At 34.7% G+C, this 17566-nt stretch overlaps 8 protein-coding genes across 8 annotated transcripts; 2 read left to right on the forward strand and 6 right to left on the reverse strand.

The window, feature by feature from the left end:
* Positions 1 to 122: 122 nt before the first annotated feature.
* MONOS_15368 (uncharacterized protein) lies at positions 123 to 872 on the reverse strand (the record flags this gene model as incomplete). Its single annotated transcript, XM_067868235.1, has 1 exon — positions 123 to 872. One exon carries the CDS (start codon positions 870 to 872, stop codon positions 123 to 125), a length of 750 nt encoding a protein of 249 aa, XP_067732633.1.
* Positions 873 to 7703: 6831 nt separating this feature from the next.
* Positions 7704 to 8138, forward strand: MONOS_16310 (uncharacterized protein; the record flags this gene model as incomplete). The annotated part of the gene is made up of 1 exon (XM_067869224.1): positions 7704 to 8138. One exon carries the CDS (start codon positions 7704 to 7706, stop codon positions 8136 to 8138), a length of 435 nt encoding a protein of 144 aa, XP_067732634.1.
* A 675-nt stretch (positions 8139 to 8813) lies between these two features.
* Positions 8814 to 9302, reverse strand: MONOS_16309 (uncharacterized protein; the record flags this gene model as incomplete). Its single annotated transcript, XM_067869222.1, has 1 exon — positions 8814 to 9302. The coding sequence occupies one exon, from the start codon at positions 9300 to 9302 to the stop codon at positions 8814 to 8816; it is 489 nt and encodes a 162-aa protein (XP_067732635.1).
* Positions 9303 to 13080: 3778 nt separating this feature from the next.
* On the forward strand, positions 13081 to 13762 carry MONOS_17218 (uncharacterized protein; the record flags this gene model as incomplete). Its single annotated transcript, XM_067870116.1, has 3 exons — positions 13081 to 13289; positions 13360 to 13571; positions 13758 to 13762. The coding sequence occupies 3 exons, from the start codon at positions 13081 to 13083 to the stop codon at positions 13760 to 13762; spliced, it is 426 nt and encodes a 141-aa protein (XP_067732636.1).
* Positions 13763 to 14623: 861 nt separating this feature from the next.
* MONOS_15803 (uncharacterized protein) lies at positions 14624 to 14929 on the reverse strand (the record flags this gene model as incomplete). Its single annotated transcript, XM_067868702.1, has 1 exon — positions 14624 to 14929. One exon carries the CDS (start codon positions 14927 to 14929, stop codon positions 14624 to 14626), a length of 306 nt encoding a protein of 101 aa, XP_067732637.1.
* Positions 14930 to 14932: 3 nt separating this feature from the next.
* On the reverse strand, positions 14933 to 15331 carry MONOS_15804 (uncharacterized protein; the record flags this gene model as incomplete). The annotated part of the gene is made up of 1 exon (XM_067868703.1): positions 14933 to 15331. One exon carries the CDS (start codon positions 15329 to 15331, stop codon positions 14933 to 14935), a length of 399 nt encoding a protein of 132 aa, XP_067732638.1.
* Positions 15332 to 15484: 153 nt separating this feature from the next.
* MONOS_15805 (uncharacterized protein) lies at positions 15485 to 16018 on the reverse strand (the record flags this gene model as incomplete). The annotated part of the gene is made up of 1 exon (XM_067868704.1): positions 15485 to 16018. One exon carries the CDS (start codon positions 16016 to 16018, stop codon positions 15485 to 15487), a length of 534 nt encoding a protein of 177 aa, XP_067732639.1.
* A 36-nt stretch (positions 16019 to 16054) lies between these two features.
* MONOS_15806 (uncharacterized protein) lies at positions 16055 to 16651 on the reverse strand (the record flags this gene model as incomplete). The annotated part of the gene is made up of 1 exon (XM_067868705.1): positions 16055 to 16651. The coding sequence occupies one exon, from the start codon at positions 16649 to 16651 to the stop codon at positions 16055 to 16057; it is 597 nt and encodes a 198-aa protein (XP_067732640.1).
* Positions 16652 to 17566: the final 915 nt, after the last annotated feature.

The following is a 17566-nucleotide window of genomic DNA, read 5'->3' on the forward strand; positions in this document are numbered from 1 at the left end:
AAGAAGAGGAAGAAAAGGAAGAAGAGGATGATAAAGAAGAAGAAGAAGAAATTATTTGTGAAGAATTATCAGCTTACTTCTGTTTAGAGTCACTTGATGATTCCGACTCTTGTTTTGCTTTCTCATTCTTTGCTGTTCTTTCCTTTTGTCCAGCCTTCTTCTTCTTCTTCTTCTTCTTCTTCTCTCTTCTTCATTTTCTCTTCTTTCTCCTTCCTCGCATTCTCTCCTCTTTCCACATACCTTTCATACTCTTCAGCAGCGCCTGGCGTTATGTCTTCATACACTTTTGCTGCAAGGGCATTCAGCCGCTGATAAGTGCTTGTGCAACCCAAATGAGGATGAAGAGAAAGAGAACGAGAAGAGGAGGAAGAGGAACAACAACAAGAAGAAGGAGGAGGAGATGATGATGTTGTTGATGATGAAGCACTTGAGGAATGAGAGTGTTTCTGCTGTGCCACCATTTGTTGACTAACAATTGCTGTCTCAGTTGTTTCTTTGGCCGCATCTGGCGAGCAGATGAATGCTTTCTCAGTGAGGATGACATTGGCATCACACACCTCCGTCAGCAGCCGAAAGACCGACGATAGCAGCGCCTCGTCTCTCGGCGCATGGAACAGGAGCATCTTTGCGGTGTTGGATGCTCTCAGCAGAAGAGAGGCAGACTTCTCCTTCACCGTCACTGCACGCACCAAGGCAGACAGTGCTTGAGCAGCCGATGCGAGGACAACAGGAGACGAGTTGTGCATCACAGATAAGAGGAGCGCTTCGTGCACTCCCCGCACAACAAGTCCCAGACGCTCAGAAGGCGTTGTGAAGGAGGACACTTTGTATCTCATCGACGACAGCTGTGCTGCTGCAATAGAAGATGCCATTTCTTTCTCTCCTTTTTTGTTTCGCTGCAGTCTGCTGTCTTGTTGAGAAGAAGGAAGATGCGAAAGAGAAGAAGGAGAAGAAGAAGAGGAGGAAGGAGAGGAAGGAGAGGAAGGAGAGGAAGGAGTGGGAAGATGGAAATGACATCAGCGAAAAGTGTGTCAACTGCTGGTAACACCACAAACACCACAATACAAAGCATGTCGGCTGCCGCTGTGTGCAGTGTGCATTAATCGACATCACTCCAAAAGACAGGCAATGCTGCATTTCCTTCTCGTCCTGATCCATTGCGCTATCTGGATGCACTTTCTGAGCCTGCGAAAGCTGTCAACACATCCACACATTCCCTTTCACATTTTCAGTCTTCTTCTATCTCTCCTGTATAGCTTTCATCACCGGTGTCTCTAATGTCTCCAGTGTCGCCTGTGTCGTTGCGCTCTCCTCCGTTTTCTCCTTCGTCTTTATCACAGGCATCATCAATTCCATCCACTGCTGTTCTGAGCGCATCTCATTATTTCTATTCCTCTATTTTTTCCCTCATTCGTCTCCTATGTAATCTTCATCTTCTTCGTTTTCTTTTGCTGTCACTGCTTTTTCTCCATATCTTCTTCTTCGGGCTTCCCTTTTAAATCATCATCTTCTTCATGGTCTTTCTCTTCCTCATCTTCTTCTCCCTCAACTCTTGCCTTCTAGCACCTGTCCATCTTCCTCGACAGATTCTCAGCCGCAGTGCAGCTGAAAATCTTTAATCTCTCTTTCGTGCTCTACTCAGATTATCAGTCCCAATTTCTGTTGTTGTATCGACCAATACTCGTTTCAATGCCCATCTCATCCTTCTCACCAGTGAAGCTGCCTCCTTGTTTTGTGCTGTTGTGACGAATTACTCAGCAGACTCGCTCTCTTCTCACATCTATGCTAATGAAACTGAGAATAGCAATAGAAATTGTGAAGATAATAGAAGTCCTTATGCAAGTGATAATAAAGGTGGATCAAGTGATTCTGCAAATAGCGGAAAAAGCAACAACAACAGCATTGAAAGCAGTGGGAGAGGAATAGGAGTGGGAATGGGGAATGAACAAGACATCTTCTGTTAACAATCTTCTGGTGATTCTTTGCAGGCTAGTGCAATTTTGTCTGAAGAACAGCAAGATTCTTGTAAGAATTTAACAATCGAGAAAATATACAAACTTGAGAAATAATAATCTTTAATCGACACTCATTTTTGATAAATAAAACGCATTATTAAATTTTTGTTTTTAATCTTTTGATTGACATTTCAGAAAAACATCATTCATGAACATGCAAATCTTTTTATCTCGAACATTAAAAAAAGAGGACAAATGAATTATTCAAAGATGAATGAAGTGAAAAGACAAAAAAAAAAAATAATCAATAAACTATTTTTTTATTCTAACACGAACAAACAATTCTTCTATTATTAACAAAAAATTTTCCCCAAATTCCCCCTTGTTAATGTAACAGCGCAATCCGATGATGCAATCCTCGTATCCTTCTTCTTCCAACTTATCAAGTTCTTTTCTTTTCATCATTTTTATTTTTTCTTTTTCGATTTCATCATTCTTCTTTCATTTCGATCGATATGAAATTGTTATTAAGAATCTCAAGCTTTCAAATATCATTTCGTCATTTAATGCCCGCAACAGAATCTTCTCTGAAACAGCATCAACAGCTCCGCACTTCAACAAGTCTTCAACTTCCACATCCTTGTTTTCTGTAGCTTTTCTCAAGGAATAACTACACCAGTGACAAATTACTTTGTAATTATCCCTTGATGCTCGATACACATGAACAATTCTGCTGAAAAGACCAACGTATTCTTCATTCCTCGACCGACAACAGCTAAAATAAATCTTCAATGTTACGATCCATCTCAATATAATAAGCTCTTTTTTCTCTTCTTTTCCTATTTTTTCCTATTCCTTCTTTCTCTCTCTTCAAATCCACATTTCTTGCCAACTCTTCAAATTCTCTTTTAACTTCTCTCACAAAATGCATTTCATTCACAATAACACACTCCAGCTCTCTTTCTTCGTGTAACCTCTTGATCAAAAGCTCCCAAGCAGACTGATAGGCAAGTCGTGTCAGATTCTGAAGCACCTGATGATATTGAATTATCTCTTTGATTTCATTCAGATACGGTTTTGGTTCCATGAGAACAAATGAATAAGGATGACGCACCTTAAATTATATTCGCGAAGAACTTTGATTGATGATCTGCGACAGCCTGAGAATGTTTGAGATGCTTGTGTACACTGTTAAGTTGCACGCATGCAAGTTAAAGCACTGCTGAAGAGTAAGGTTTTTTCTTATTAACATTGGAACAAGCAGATACTTTCATTGATTTTCTGCAAAAAAAAAAGATGATATTGTAAACTGCACGAAACTTCAATTTGGTAAAATATTACAAAACTTACGACGCTACATCGGCTGCGATATTTTGAATGAAAATATAATCTTGCGATATACAAAAAAAGTGAGTTCATGTGCAATAAAGAAATGGCCCAAAAGAAAAAGCAGGAGGAGAAGAAGGTTAAAAAGTGAAATCAATGTTTGAAAAAACTTATAAAGGTATTAAAACCATTATCCAAATAATCAGATGCAGACTGGAAAAAATGATTATTCTCTTCGTCCTCGTTCCACAAAAAGCCGTCATTCTTCAAAAATCTACGACTTATTGATATATCTTGCGGAGGATGACCCCAAAGGGTGTTTTTTAAATTTCCTATACCACTCCAAAAAAGGAAAACCGTTTAGCGATGAGATTTTTGCTCTCTTTAATAGTTTGTTTTTAATTTTATTTTCACTTATTTCATTGTGATCCATTGGTTTATTTTATCTTTCAATTTTTTATGATTTCTTCGCATATAAAGAAAAAACTACGAACATATTAAACAAATTATTGCAGCTGTACAATTCGTCAAAAACCAATGCCAAAGTCTGCATTTTGAACTCGGTTTCTTCTGATTTTTCCTTCCAGGAGCTGCAAAACTCCGGATGGAATATTACGAAAGCAGAGTATTATTACTCAAGAAGAAAACATTGTGATCCAAACGAAGAAAAACAGTTTGAAATGTCAGAAAAAAGCTTACAAAAAGGTTTGATTTTCTAATGTGAAATTTGTAATATATTCGATTTTATTGTTCTTTCTTTCTTTCTTTAAAAAAGAAAATGATTTCACATTGGCAGAAAGTTGGCTTTTAGCCCATAGTTCTTGCAGTTGTCAAAACGATAGAATTTCAAAAAAAAGTGTGATCCTTTCTTCTTCAATAATATTTCTTATTAATAAAAATTTATTCTGTATTTTATATCGCAGAAAAAAATAAAGAAGATAAAAACAATGAAGAAAAAAATAAAGAAGATAAAAACAATGAAGAAAAAAATAAAGAAGATAAAAACAATGAAGAAAAAAATAAAGAAGATAAAAACAATGAAGAAAAAAATAAAGAAGATATTAATAATAAAGAAAAAAACAAAGGATATCAAAAATTTAACAAAGAAAAAATATTCTCCTTCTCAGAAAAAAGAATTATTGAGAAAACAAAAAAAGAATTATATTCTGAAATGAAAAAAGAAGTTGAAATAAAAATATCTTGTTCTTCTTTCTGCAAAAAGACAATAAACTTCAAATAAGCAAAAAAACGTACTGATCTTTGTGAGTTGTGTGTGAGAGGAGATTTTTTAACAAACAAAGAAAAAGAATTGAGAAAAAACAAGAAAGAGTTGAAAGAGGAAGAAAAAGAAGAAATAAGATTGATAAATGAGCATAAGAAAATGGCACAAAGCCAGAGAGACTTTTTTAATTTTAAAAGAAATAATTTGAAAATGAATGAATGTGTTATATTAATGGATTTTAAAGAAAATTGGTCTCTCCCAATTTCTTTTAATGAAACTGGAAGAAGTTTTTTTAAAAAGAAACAGATTTCTCATTTATGTTTTGTTGTGTATTGTCTTGATAATTATGGAAAAATGAAAAAATGTTGTTTTAATTTTTTTTCTGAGATTTTATCTCATGATTACCGTTTTGTTTTGGAATGTTTGAATAAATTGTTACGTTTTGATATTTTTATGAAGGTTAATAATTTTTGTTTTTTTTGTGATAACGGTCCACATTTCCGTAATTCGCATATTTTGTATTCATTGTTTTCTCCAAATTCAATTTTGTTTAAAAACAAACATTGTTCATTGTCGTTTTTTGCCGAACATCACGGTAAAAACGACTGTGACAGTGAGTTTGGATTGTTAACAAACATTTTGAATCATTATTTAAGAAACAAAGAAATTAACACTATTTATGATTTAATAGATTTTTATTGTTGTTATTTTCATACTTATTTATTTAATATCGATTCCGACAATTCAACTATTTTTTTGTCTGAAAGAAATATTTCTTCTTTTGAATCAGCTTCTTCTTCGTCAGCATCGGCTTCTTCTTTGCAATTAACAAAACCAATTGAAACAAAATGCAATACGGAGCATTTCTTTTTAAAGTATTTGACTCAATTTTATTATTTATTTTTTTATTTTATTATTTATTTATTTATTTTTTTATTTTTTTATTTATTTATTTATTTATTTATTTATTTATTTATTTATTTATTTATTTATTTATTTATTTATTTATTTATTTATTTATTTATTTATTAAAATTTTCAGACACACAGAAATGGAAAATACTATTTGGGGAGAGCTAACTCTCAATGGAATGAAAAATTATTTGCATTTCTCAAATAATGATGGAAAACTTTGTTCGGCTGCTCTTAGCACATTTGATGAAAAAGAGATGGATGAAATGATGTGCAAAGAAAAAATGGTGGAAGATAAAAGAATTAGAAAGATATTTAAAAGAAAAGAAAATGATTTGAATGAAATTTATAGAGTGAAAAAAGGAAAATTCGGAAAAAATGTGAAAAAAGTGATAGAAAACCGATTAAAATTAATTGAAAAGAAAAACTATGAAAAGTTAAATAATTTTAATGATAATTTTTATTCTAATTCTATGTTTATTAACAGACTCGACTGCGTGAAGAACAGCTCAGGTATGTCTCAGGTATGTTCTTTTTCAGAATCATCAATTAATTCAAATTCTATTTCATATAATAATAATTCAAGTTTTAATTCTTTTGATTCTTTATTATTTAGTCAACCACTTGAAGACTGTTTCGCTGATTCTGTTTCCGATAAAAGGTATGAAGGTATGTGTTGTTCTGATTCAATTGAAATGGATGTGAGTGATGATGATGTGATTATTACTGATTATTAATTCTTTTTTTTTTTTTTTTTTTTTTTTTTTTTTATGGATTGTCAAATTTTTCAAATAAACTCCAAATGAATAAAACTTATTTGCAAAAATATTTCATATTCGAAAAAAAAAATTGTAACTCACTTTTGCTTTCTCAATGATTCCTTAATTTTTTTCAAAAAATAAAGGTTGAGAGCTAGACTAATTCTATCCTGTTATTTTCAATTTTTTTAAAAAAGAAAATAACTTGCAGAGTTTGGGCTCAGAATTAGTTTCCCAGGAAAGTGAGTTATAATTTTTTTCTGATAAAAAACTTAAAAAATGAAAATAATTGGATTCGAAACAGATATTAATATTGTTTGATATTGAATAAATAAACATTCTGAAATAAACAATAAAGAATATTGAAAATATAATTTTTAAATAATGGGTGGAACATAAGTCTTAAAGGAAAAAATTTTTCCCCATATGAAAAATAATGACCCATATATTTGAAAATTAAACATTTGTGACTTTTCAAAAAGAATCACCCAAATATGAAAATAGAAAAATCAAAACTTAAAAAAGAAAATTACAAATTTCATGACTTGCAAAACTAAACTATTAAAGAAAAAATTTATTTATTGAACAATGTTGATGGATATTAGTGTTCAAAATTTTATTCTTCCAAATTATATGCAACGCATTTTAAATTTATTGATCATAAACTTCATCACAAAGTTCCTGTTCCAGCCGTTCACTTCAACGGTATAATAAAACAATGAACTTGATGGAGGGGAAACAACAACAGACGATCACAACAGAGTCAATCTCTACTTTTCTTTCCTAATTATTCTAATGAAATGTTTTTCAAACTTTCTTCTCCATTTGTTGCCCATCTTTTTTCCGTTTCTACTCCACTTCATCTCAATCTCTGATTTAAAAATGTTGTCAATTTTGACTTCTTTTATCTCCAATGTTTTCCTTGTGAATCTTTCATTACACTGTTTTTTGCTTCTTGTATGAAAAAAAGAACTTGTGAAGCTTATTTTGAGAATTCATTTCGCTCATTTTCTTTTCTTTCTTCTCCTCTCAGTCAGCTCTCTCTTCCTCAAGCACACCTTCATCTCCAGGATCAATTTTTCCAACCTCAGCATAATCCACCTAAACTCCCTAACAAACACCTTCTCCTTCAACTCCTTTTAAAGTTCCAACAGTTCCATGAGCAGCGTCATCTTGGAATACAGAAACCAACAAATTTCCCCAGGTGAATGTTTTCTTGATGTAAATATCAGCAGGTTCCATATGATTGAAGAGGTAAATGAAGGAAGAGGAAGAGGAAGAGGAAGAGGAAGAGGAAGAGGAAGAGGAAGAGGAAGAGGAAGAGGAAGAGGAAGAGGAAGAGGAAGAGGAAGAGGAAGAGGAAGAGGAAGAGGAAGAGGAAGAGGAAGAGGAAGAGGAAGAGGAAGAGGAAGAGGAAGAGGAAGAGGAAGAAGAGGAGGAGGAGAAAAAGGAAAAAGTGTATTTTTACGATTGACATGATATAAATATAATATGTTATTCAATTAGCTGCATATGACAAAAAGATAGGCCAATGAAAATGCAGGGGGAGAGTGGAACAGAGGCAGATTCTTCAATTTTTGAGATGACAGAAACACAGTCTAACTCAAATTTCTCACCAAATGTTCCGATCAATCAGATTTTGGATTCATCTTCACTCGTATCTTTCGGAATATTTGTATTGAACAAAGGAAAATTCAAGTTATTCTCGAACTTTGAGAGATGCTCTTCTTCCTCTTCCTCTTCATTTTTCATTCTTTTTCCTTTTCCAACTGGATCATGGTGCCTGTCGGCTTCACCATTCAGTAGGAGAAGCAGCATAGAGAAAATTGTTACAAGCGCTGAAAAGCCATTGCCATCTTCAACTTCATCAACAGCGCCTGCGATTGACACTTCGGATTCATCGGTCTTGGCAGCATCATACGCATCTGCAGCAGGAATGGATAGTTTAGAAAGGCGACTGAGGTGAATTCGAGTTGCTTGCCGCTTTCGTTGCTTCTGCTGTAGTAACGTGCATATGTTGTGGAATTTCTCAACATGTTGTTTGGGATTGTTTTGCGAGTCCGCCTTGCGGCTCCACCTGATGATGCTTTCTGTATTGCATGTGGAGCAGATTCTTTCGTTTACTGCTTCGACGGGAATGAAATCGGAGACCAAATATCTTTTTTGCAGTGGATGTGAATGCTTTCTTGAAGGTTTCAATCTGTTTGTCCCTTCGCTGCTTCTATCTGCGATAGTGTTGATGGAGATTTTTTCACCGCAGCCGATTCGTATAATATCGAAGATAGGCAATGAGATGATGGGGCGAGGGATGGCAGCACGTTATTAGAGGAAGAAGCAAGGGAGAAGGCGATGTGGAAGTGGGGGTTGATGACATAGGAAGTGGTTCTGTAACCATCAGCGATTGCACCTGAAGTTCTTGAGGAGCGAGAAGAGGGAGAAGAAAATAAGGAGGAGAAGATGATGAGAAGGAGGTTGAAGAAGAAAAAGAACTGAGAAATAAGAAGAAGAGGAAGAAATGAAGGAGATGAGTCGGAAAATGAAAATACTGAGAAAGTGAATGGTGATTCAAAAATCTGCTGCTGAATCCTTCTTCGATTTTTGATTTCTGGTAGAAAATCTGAACAAAAAGTGGTTTGAATCGTCACAGGCTTTTTCTTCTTTTTTGTTGATTTCCATTTTTTTTTGCTCCTCTTTCTTTCTGAGCCTTTCTAATGTCTTTGTCAAATCCATCTTCTTCTTCCTCTTCTTCCTCCTCCTCTTCTTCTTCATTTTTCTCATTATCTATGCATTTTCCTGTCAGATACAACGATCCCTTTTCATCTTTATCACTCACAAACTCATTTGCATCCCTCTTCTCATCCTTCTTCTCTCCCTTCCCTTCCTTCTCCCCACCCACACGAATCCCCTGGCTAGCTACAAATGCAGCATTGTTCAGAAGGATGCTCTGTGGCTCAAACACATCCCTCGTCGCTGACACGCTGCTGCTTGCAAACACACCGGCATTGCTCAATCTGCTCTTCCCGAGAATCGCACGAGGGATCGGCACAGTCACAAGCGGTGGAAGCGAGGAGGAAGAAATAGATGATGGAGAAGAAGATAGACAGGAAGAAGAAGGAAAAGGAGAAGACATGTTTGACAAAGTGGAAGTGCTTGGGGTGAACGTGCAGAAGGACTTTTGTATATGGATGAAGAGGAATCTGTGGCTGGAGATGATGGAATGAGTGGCTTTGGAGGAGTTCCAACAAGCAGAGAAGTGGCAGATAATTGGGTGTAAGGCAAGAGAGAAAAAGGAGGAGTTACAAATGTTGTGGAGGCTGTGATGTTTTGAGTGTGCAGCTTGGCAGATGAGAGTGCGCTGTCGAACAAGCAGAATGTCTGCTGCAATTCGTCGTCATCATCATCCCTCCACTCTTCTCTCTGCCTTCTTTCTGTTGTGCCTGTGCAAGCCTTGGTCGAAAGCGTCAACTTGAAATGTGCAAAACTCGTCTTTCTCTTTCGTCCTCTTCTTTGTCTTTGGCTCTTCATACTGCTTCCCTTTCATCTGCACAGCATTCATCTTGCAACTGAACTACGCTTTCTTTGCCTCTTCCATTTGAACTTGTACTCCTCTCTCTTCGCTTCTTAACGGTATCACAAAGCAAGCAGATGAACGCAATGTGCCTTGAAGCTCCTTCCCTCTTCCACTGCTATTTCTCATTCGGCACAGCCTGCGCACAGAAGCCGTTCCAAGTGCTGAAGCAGAGCAGAATGCGCCTATGGGGAAGAGGAAAACAGTTCAAATGCACAAACAGCGAAGCTGCAGAATGCATTGATGGTGATGAAAATACTGATCAGAGCAGGAAAACTGAATGAATTGATTTTTGGCTCGCCCGGCAGCTCTGAAGAATTGAATAGTTAAAATATATTTGCTGATCTATTCTTTGATTCAACTCGAAATGTGTGGAATATTACTAAGATGAAGCAGAAGTTGAGAGGAGAAGGAAGAAGAAGAAGAAGAAGTCAGGGACGAAGAAGATGGTGAAAATGAATATTTATAATGATTAACAAATCAATAAATAATGTAAAAAAATTCCAAGGAAGAAGAAGGGAGGTTCCATGTAATGTTTTTTACCGAATGAAATATCTCATTTAACAAGTTTATTTCACAACGAAATTAAAAAACCCAAATTGCAAATATTTTGGCTGATATTTTGAAATTAATCAATAAATCTGCATTTCTTCAAAGTAATTTGCCTTCTTTTTGCAATTTCCTCTCCTTTCTCTTCAAAAATTGAAAATGATGATATCTCATAATTTCCTTTCCTTTCTATTTTTCCTCTTCCATTCAGCTCACAAAATCATCAGAAAATATCAACCCCCTCCTTTTCTTCATCTTTCCCTGTCTCTTCCAAAATATCTACTCCTCTCATAAAAGTTACCCCCTTTTCATATAAACACTTCAGAATACTCTTTTTCTTTCCTGCTTTTGCCCTCTTTTCCTTTTTTCAAAATCCATTTCACCCATCAACAATGAACACATCCCTCTCCATCCTCAGCCACTTCTCAACACATTTTCTACATTATCTTCCATAAATCTCCACCCACTCTTCCCCACCCCTTTGTCTCGGATTTTATTTCATACAAAAGCCCCTCTTGAAACATTAGCATTCAAAAACATACTCAACTCCTACCCCCTGCCACAAATAATTCTCTTCCATCACTTGTATGCACCATATTTCTCATATGCCTGGTGTTGATGAGATAAACATCAAATCCGACTTTGAATTCTTGAGAATATTATTAAAGGAGAAGATCATTCCAAAAACAGAAAAAACACCTCTGAACATCCATCACAACGTGAACAGCCTGAAAAGACCCTCCAGAAAAATGCACGATGTATTTTGTGGAGATGTATTCCTTATTGTGTTCAACCATTCTGAGACTGAAATGAAGAGATTGATTTATTTTCAATGATGATGGCTGTTGAAATGAGTGCGTTTGGCAAAATACAGTCGAAGGGTAGTTTGGTCTTTATTTATTTTCCTTTTTATAAATATTCGCCTTTTGATGTAATTTGTGTAGTTTTCATGGCGGCAGGCCCAAATTAATGAAAATGAATGAGAGCGGAATATCTCGTTGTGCAGGGTGACCACCGAGTTGAGCCAGCAAACTCATACAAAAAGTGCCTTGGGTGAAGGGATTGGGAAGGGAATTGGAGATGATATTTTTGGAATAAGAAGTTTTAAAATGATGAGTGTGGAAATGAGTAAAATACATAAATTTTACATTATTCAGAAGAGAAAGATAACGAAACAGTTGAAAGAGAAGCGAACGTTGGTGAATCAACAATGAAAATTATTTATTGTCAAAAATTGATGATTTTTTCTATTATTTGTTGATTTCAACTTATCTTATTCTATTCTTTTTCAATAACATTTTTCTGCAAATTTGACAAAAAAAATTTATTGAATCCTTTATCAAAATTGTTGCATTCATATTTCATTTGCGATTGATTAAAAGTTTTATTCTGTTAATTAAAGTTTTGTCATTTTTTGGATTTGTTTAATGAATTTTCTTCAAATTTTGAAGCAAAAACAATTGGAAACAAATTAAAATCAACAAATAATTAATAATAATAATAATTTAAACAATATTTTCTCATTATTTTGCTAATATATTTTCGATTAAACCCCACCCTTAATGAAAATTTTTTATGATCAAACTTCGGAATTTTTTATGATATCAAAAAAAATCACCCATATGCAATTCACAAAACAGTTTGTTATACATTATCTGAATGGTTTTTGTTCATCATCTTGTTAAAGAAGAAAGTTTTGAAATAGATTTTTTTTACTCCTAACGCATGAAAAACAACACATTGTGAATGTTTTTGTGTATGCATAAACTTGAATAATAGTCATGTAGCAAACCCGCACATTTGCATAAACCCGCACACTCGGGTTTAGATGAAAGTTTATGCAATTTTTATCTAAAAATTGAATTTCATTCTTTTTTTTTAACATTTCTTAAAAAGAATGGAACATTCTTTTCTTTGAAAACATTTTATGTGGGTCCAGCTTTGATCTCTTTGACGAAGCTTTCTCTCTTCCAGCTCTCTCTTTTGTTTTTATTTTGAATTTTCAAACGTGTGAAATTATGAAAACAAAAAAGGCAATAAAAATATTTTAAATTGGCATAGGTACATCTGTGCTTCTTTTGCATTTTGCTCTGTTAGGAATAAACTTTATGATGAAATAATAGATAAAAATAATTTAAAACTTTTGGGTGGACGAATTTTTTGAAATTGTTTTTTCTTGTTGAAAAAATTCAATTTTGAAAAATCACCCATAAATATTGCAATTTTAAATTAAAATTTAAATATAAGGATAAACACTTATTAACAAATACACGTAAGGCTTTTAAGTGTTATATTAACCTTTTGTATCAAAGAATTTCGGAGAAATAAAACATTTCAAAAAATTAATATTAAAATAATCAAAATTTGATCAATCCCACAATTAATTTTTTGATCTCCAAAGAATAAGAATAGGCTTTTTTTTCATGATTCAAAGGGCGCACACTTTCCAATATATTTCAATTTGAATATATAAACATTATATTATTGTGTGCACTGATTGTTATTTTACATATTCTTCTTCTATTAACAAATTTTGATTTTTAAAATTTGAAATTGATAGTTGTGCAACGTCACACAACATGAGTCCAATATTGGTGGATATTGTTGAAAATATGTTGTAAATGCGGACAAACGTATGCTAAATATTTTCTAATTATATTTATTCTTAAATTTTAACTTTTCACAATATATATATAATAATTTTTATTTCTAAGTTAGGAATGTTGCAGACTACATAAATTCAAATAGAATCGGAGGTGGAATATCCTATGCATTTGATTCGTCTGGATCAATGAAGATTATTGACTCAGCAATCAGTCATTGGGGCTGGAGCATTAGATCAGGGAAAGGTGGAGGAGCGTATCTAGCAACAAAGGAAAGAGGGATTCTTGATTATGCATTTATGGGGATGAAATTCAGCGCAAACACAGCAAAAGTGGGGAATGATGTTTTCATTGAATGCCATCATATTTCATCACAGATCAAAGAAAGCCAGTTTCAGTTTGATCTTCGAAAGAAATCAAATATTAGTTATGCAGATGGGGGAAATGGAGGGATTGACTATCATAAGTGCGGATATTCACTTTCCATGCTCCACATTGATATATGCAGGAACAAATGTGCTTGGCACATCGCCAGCAACACTGAAACTTGTTGATGGAAGTTCTATTTTCGATGAAATGACACTCAACACTCAAGAAATGAACATTGATGGAGATATTTCAAAGGCAAAGATTAGAATTAGCAAAGGAGGAGAAAACGTATTTCTGATAAAGGGCATAGGTACATCTGTGCTTCTTTTGCATTTTGCTCTGTTAGGAATAAACTTTATGATGAAATAATAGATAAAAATAATTTAAAACTTTTGGGTGGACGAATTTTTTGAAATTGTTTTTTCTTGTTGAAAAAATTCAATTTTGAAAAATCACCCATAAATATTGCAATTTTAAATTAAAATTTAAATATAAGGATAAACACTTATTAACAAATACACGTAAGGCTTTTAAGTGTTATATTAACCTTTTGTATCAAAGAATTTCGGAGAAATAAAACATTTCAAAAAATTAATATTAAAATAATCAAAATTTGATCAATCCCACAATTAATTTTTTGATCTCCAAAGAATAAGAATAGGCTTTTTTTTCATGATTCAAAGGGCGCACACTTTCCAATATATTTCAATTTGAATATATAAACATTATATTATTGTGTGCACTGATTGTTATTTTACATATTCTTCTATTATTAATAAATCCTGATAATAAAAATTTTATGTTGTTAATCAGGAAATATGAGGATATCCGCTTTTTATGAACGAAGATCAGGAATACAATGGCTTTTGAAAACTGTACAGGTGGCACAATAAGTCCTTTTTTTTTTTCTTGAATTCTTTGTAATCATATCATAAATTACTATTTTTATTAGAAAATAAAGATTGGATGCAGAAGTTGAACCAAAAGATAAGAGAGGAGCAATATTATTCTGCTCCTTCTGAAGGCGGTGTCAGAAGAAACACACAGCTGAGAAGGTGAAAAAGTTTGTGGAGCAGAAAAAATATAAATTTTGCAATTGCATTAACGATAATACTGATTGTCTTTTTCAATAAATTTGATTTTTCAAAACAATTTCATGTACAAAATTAATTTGTTATATTAATTTCAAAAAGAAGAACTTTTAATTGAAAATCATTTGCATGAGAGCAATGCATTGCAATAATATCATATTTTTTGACTAAGTGTTTTTGAAATGTTTGATGTTTCTTTGAAACACTCTTTGTTAAAAAAGCATAATATGAGATTTCTCATTGATTCTATTATTAAACTGAACAGGCTTTGCTAAATGGCTCCTCCATCAATCATGCACCCATCAATCACAAGCGCTTTCAAAAATGAATAAGAATCTTCAATTGTCCCTTCATCCCTCACTTTCACTTTCCTTTCTCCTTCTGTCTCACTTCTGTCAATGTGTCTTATTCCCCTCCACATCGATTCACACGGATATCCATCGCTCCCACATCCCAATGTGTCATACCCCTCCATTGACACACACACCTCTATTCTCTTCACTTCAACAAGAAACAGTCCAAGATCAACACTCTCTGCAAAATGCTCTCTGTCAATCCCTTTCATATCAACTGACATCACTTATTCTTCTCCATTTTCATATTCGTATTCAAATCCAAACCTCTCCTTCGTCACTGTTTCATTCAGTTTCTTGCAAGAAATGAACAAATCCCTTCCCTCGGCAGCAACATTATCTTCAAATGTTAATGCTGTCAACAAAAAGTTATTCACACAATCATCACTCAAATCCAGATATATTCCTCCTCCTCTTCCTCCATTTCCATTTGCCGAGCATCTCAATATGGATGATGATCCGATTTCAAGCAAATCATTCAGCTTCATCTCGCTCTTCACACACCCTCCACTCATGCTTTCTGTCTCGATATCCTCAAATCTGCTTCCTCCATCAACTCTCAAACTCGATCCTCCATCCGATGTTATCAGCGATCCTGCTCCCACAACACACCCCAATGCTGTCATGTTCCTCAATGTCACTTCCGATCCACCATTTCCCGCTATCACTCCTCCTCCACTGGTTTCAATCCCATCCAATGAACAGTTCTCAAATATCACATTTCCTCCTCCAAATCTTGCAATTCCACATCCTTCAAATATTATCCCGTTCAGTTCTGTTCACTCTATTCGAATTACCCCTCCATTCCCAATCACTATCCACTTCCCACACTCATCCACATTTGAATTCCCTTCTCCTTTTGAAAACAAACAATCCAAAATGAAGCATTGCCCAATCCTCGCTTCCACAATCGATTCGTCACCACTTGCACTTGCAGAGGAGGAACATGGAAGCAAAATCTGAAGAAGTGACAAAGTCAAACGTGTTTGCCCATCTCCTTCTGTCAATTCAAATTTCCCTCCCTCTTCAACAACCAGTTCTCTCGTTTCTTCATTCCCTTTGATTGTCAGTCCTTTTCCACCTCTGTTGATAGTCTTGCTCACTGAAGCAGCACTAACAAGCATAATCCTCTCTATCTCATCGTTCAACCGATCAAACCCAATATCAACAGACGAGCAAGGATTTTCTTTCGCTCCACAATTAACCTCTTCGTTTCCAGCATTGCTCACAAACAAATCCGTTCCCAACCTTGGAAACAGATAATTGATCAGTGAGTCTTCTTTTCTTGCTTCAGAAGACTCAAGCACCCACATCTTATTTTCTGCTGTGACTCTTGTGGCTGTCCCTTCCTACAACGCCGGAAGAAGCATCGTCCATGGTGATCTACACACCAAATACACATCTTCTCCTTTTTCTGCCGCATTGTTCGTGAAAGTGTCATTCTTCATAGAGTATTCAATATTCGTTGTTTCAAATGTCAGATGCATCCCTCCTCCTTTTCCTCTTCTCTCTGCAACTCTGCATCCATTGATCTTGTTGTCATCAAACAACAGTTTTCCTCCGTCTCCCACAATCAGAACAATCCCTCCCCCAATTGCGCTCACTGAATTGCATTTGCATTCCTCAAACACGCATTTGTTAACATCCACACAATTCCCATTCCTCACTCTCCCATTCAACACCCCTCCATTCCCACTGCCTCTCTGAATTGATTTGAACGTGCAGTTCCAGATTTTTGTATTAATCCCTTCTCCAATCTCAATCTCATTTCCATTCTCAAAATGAGATTCATTCATCGTCGTGTTCTTAATCTCAATATCTCCTCCATTTCTCAGTTCAAATAAGCTTCTTCCCGCATTTTCTATTGTCACATTCCTCACGATCACCTCATCAATCAATCCTCCAACCCCTGCTCCATCAAAAGTCACCATTCCTGTTTTGGTCATTCGGATATTTTCAAATTCACAATTTGCCAACTCCACTTTCCCTCCTTTCCCACAAATCAATCCCACTCCAATCTCTTCTGATTCTGCTCCAAATGAACATTCCTCAAATTTTAATGTGCTTGAACTGCACAGAAATACATGCTCCTTTCTTGATTCGGCAAACGTTGATATCGAAAATACCAATGATGAAAACAATATTGCTCGTTCGCTCTTTATCAGAAATACGTTTTCTCCTCCTTTGCTAATTCTAATCTTTGCCTTTGAAATATCTCCATCAATGTTCATTTCTTGAGTGTTGAGTGTCATTTCATCGAAAATAGAACTTCCATCAACAAGTTTCAGTGTTGCTGGCGATGTGCCAAGCACATTTGTTCCTGCATATATCAATGTGGAGCATGGAAAGTGAATATCCGCACTTATGATAGTCAATCCCTCCATTTCCCCCATCTGCATAACTAATATTTGATTTCTTTCGAAGATCAAACTGAAACTGGCTTTCTTTGATCTGTGATGAAATATGATGGCATTCAATGAAAACATCATTCCCCACTTTTGCTGTGTTTGCGCTGAATTTCATCCCCATAAATGCATAATCAAGAATCCCTCTTTCCTTTGTTGCTAGATACGCTCCTCCACCTTTCCCTGATCTAATGCTCCAGCCCCAATGACTGATTGCTGAGTCAATAATCTTCATTGATCCAGACGAATCAAATGCATAGGATATTCCACCTCCGATTCTATTTGAATTTATGTAGTCTGCAACATTCCTAACTTAGAAATAAAAATTATTATATATATATTGTGAAAAGTTAAAATTTAAGAATAAATATAATTAGAAAATATTTAGCATACGTTTGTCCGCATTTACAACATATTTTCAACAATATCCACCAATATTGGACTCATGTTGTGTGA

Source organism: Monocercomonoides exilis (genome assembly GCF_001643675.1).
Source record: "Monocercomonoides exilis strain PA203 chromosome Unknown scaffold9-1957334, whole genome shotgun sequence".
Lineage (NCBI taxonomy): Eukaryota > Preaxostyla > Oxymonadida > Polymastigidae > Monocercomonoides > Monocercomonoides exilis.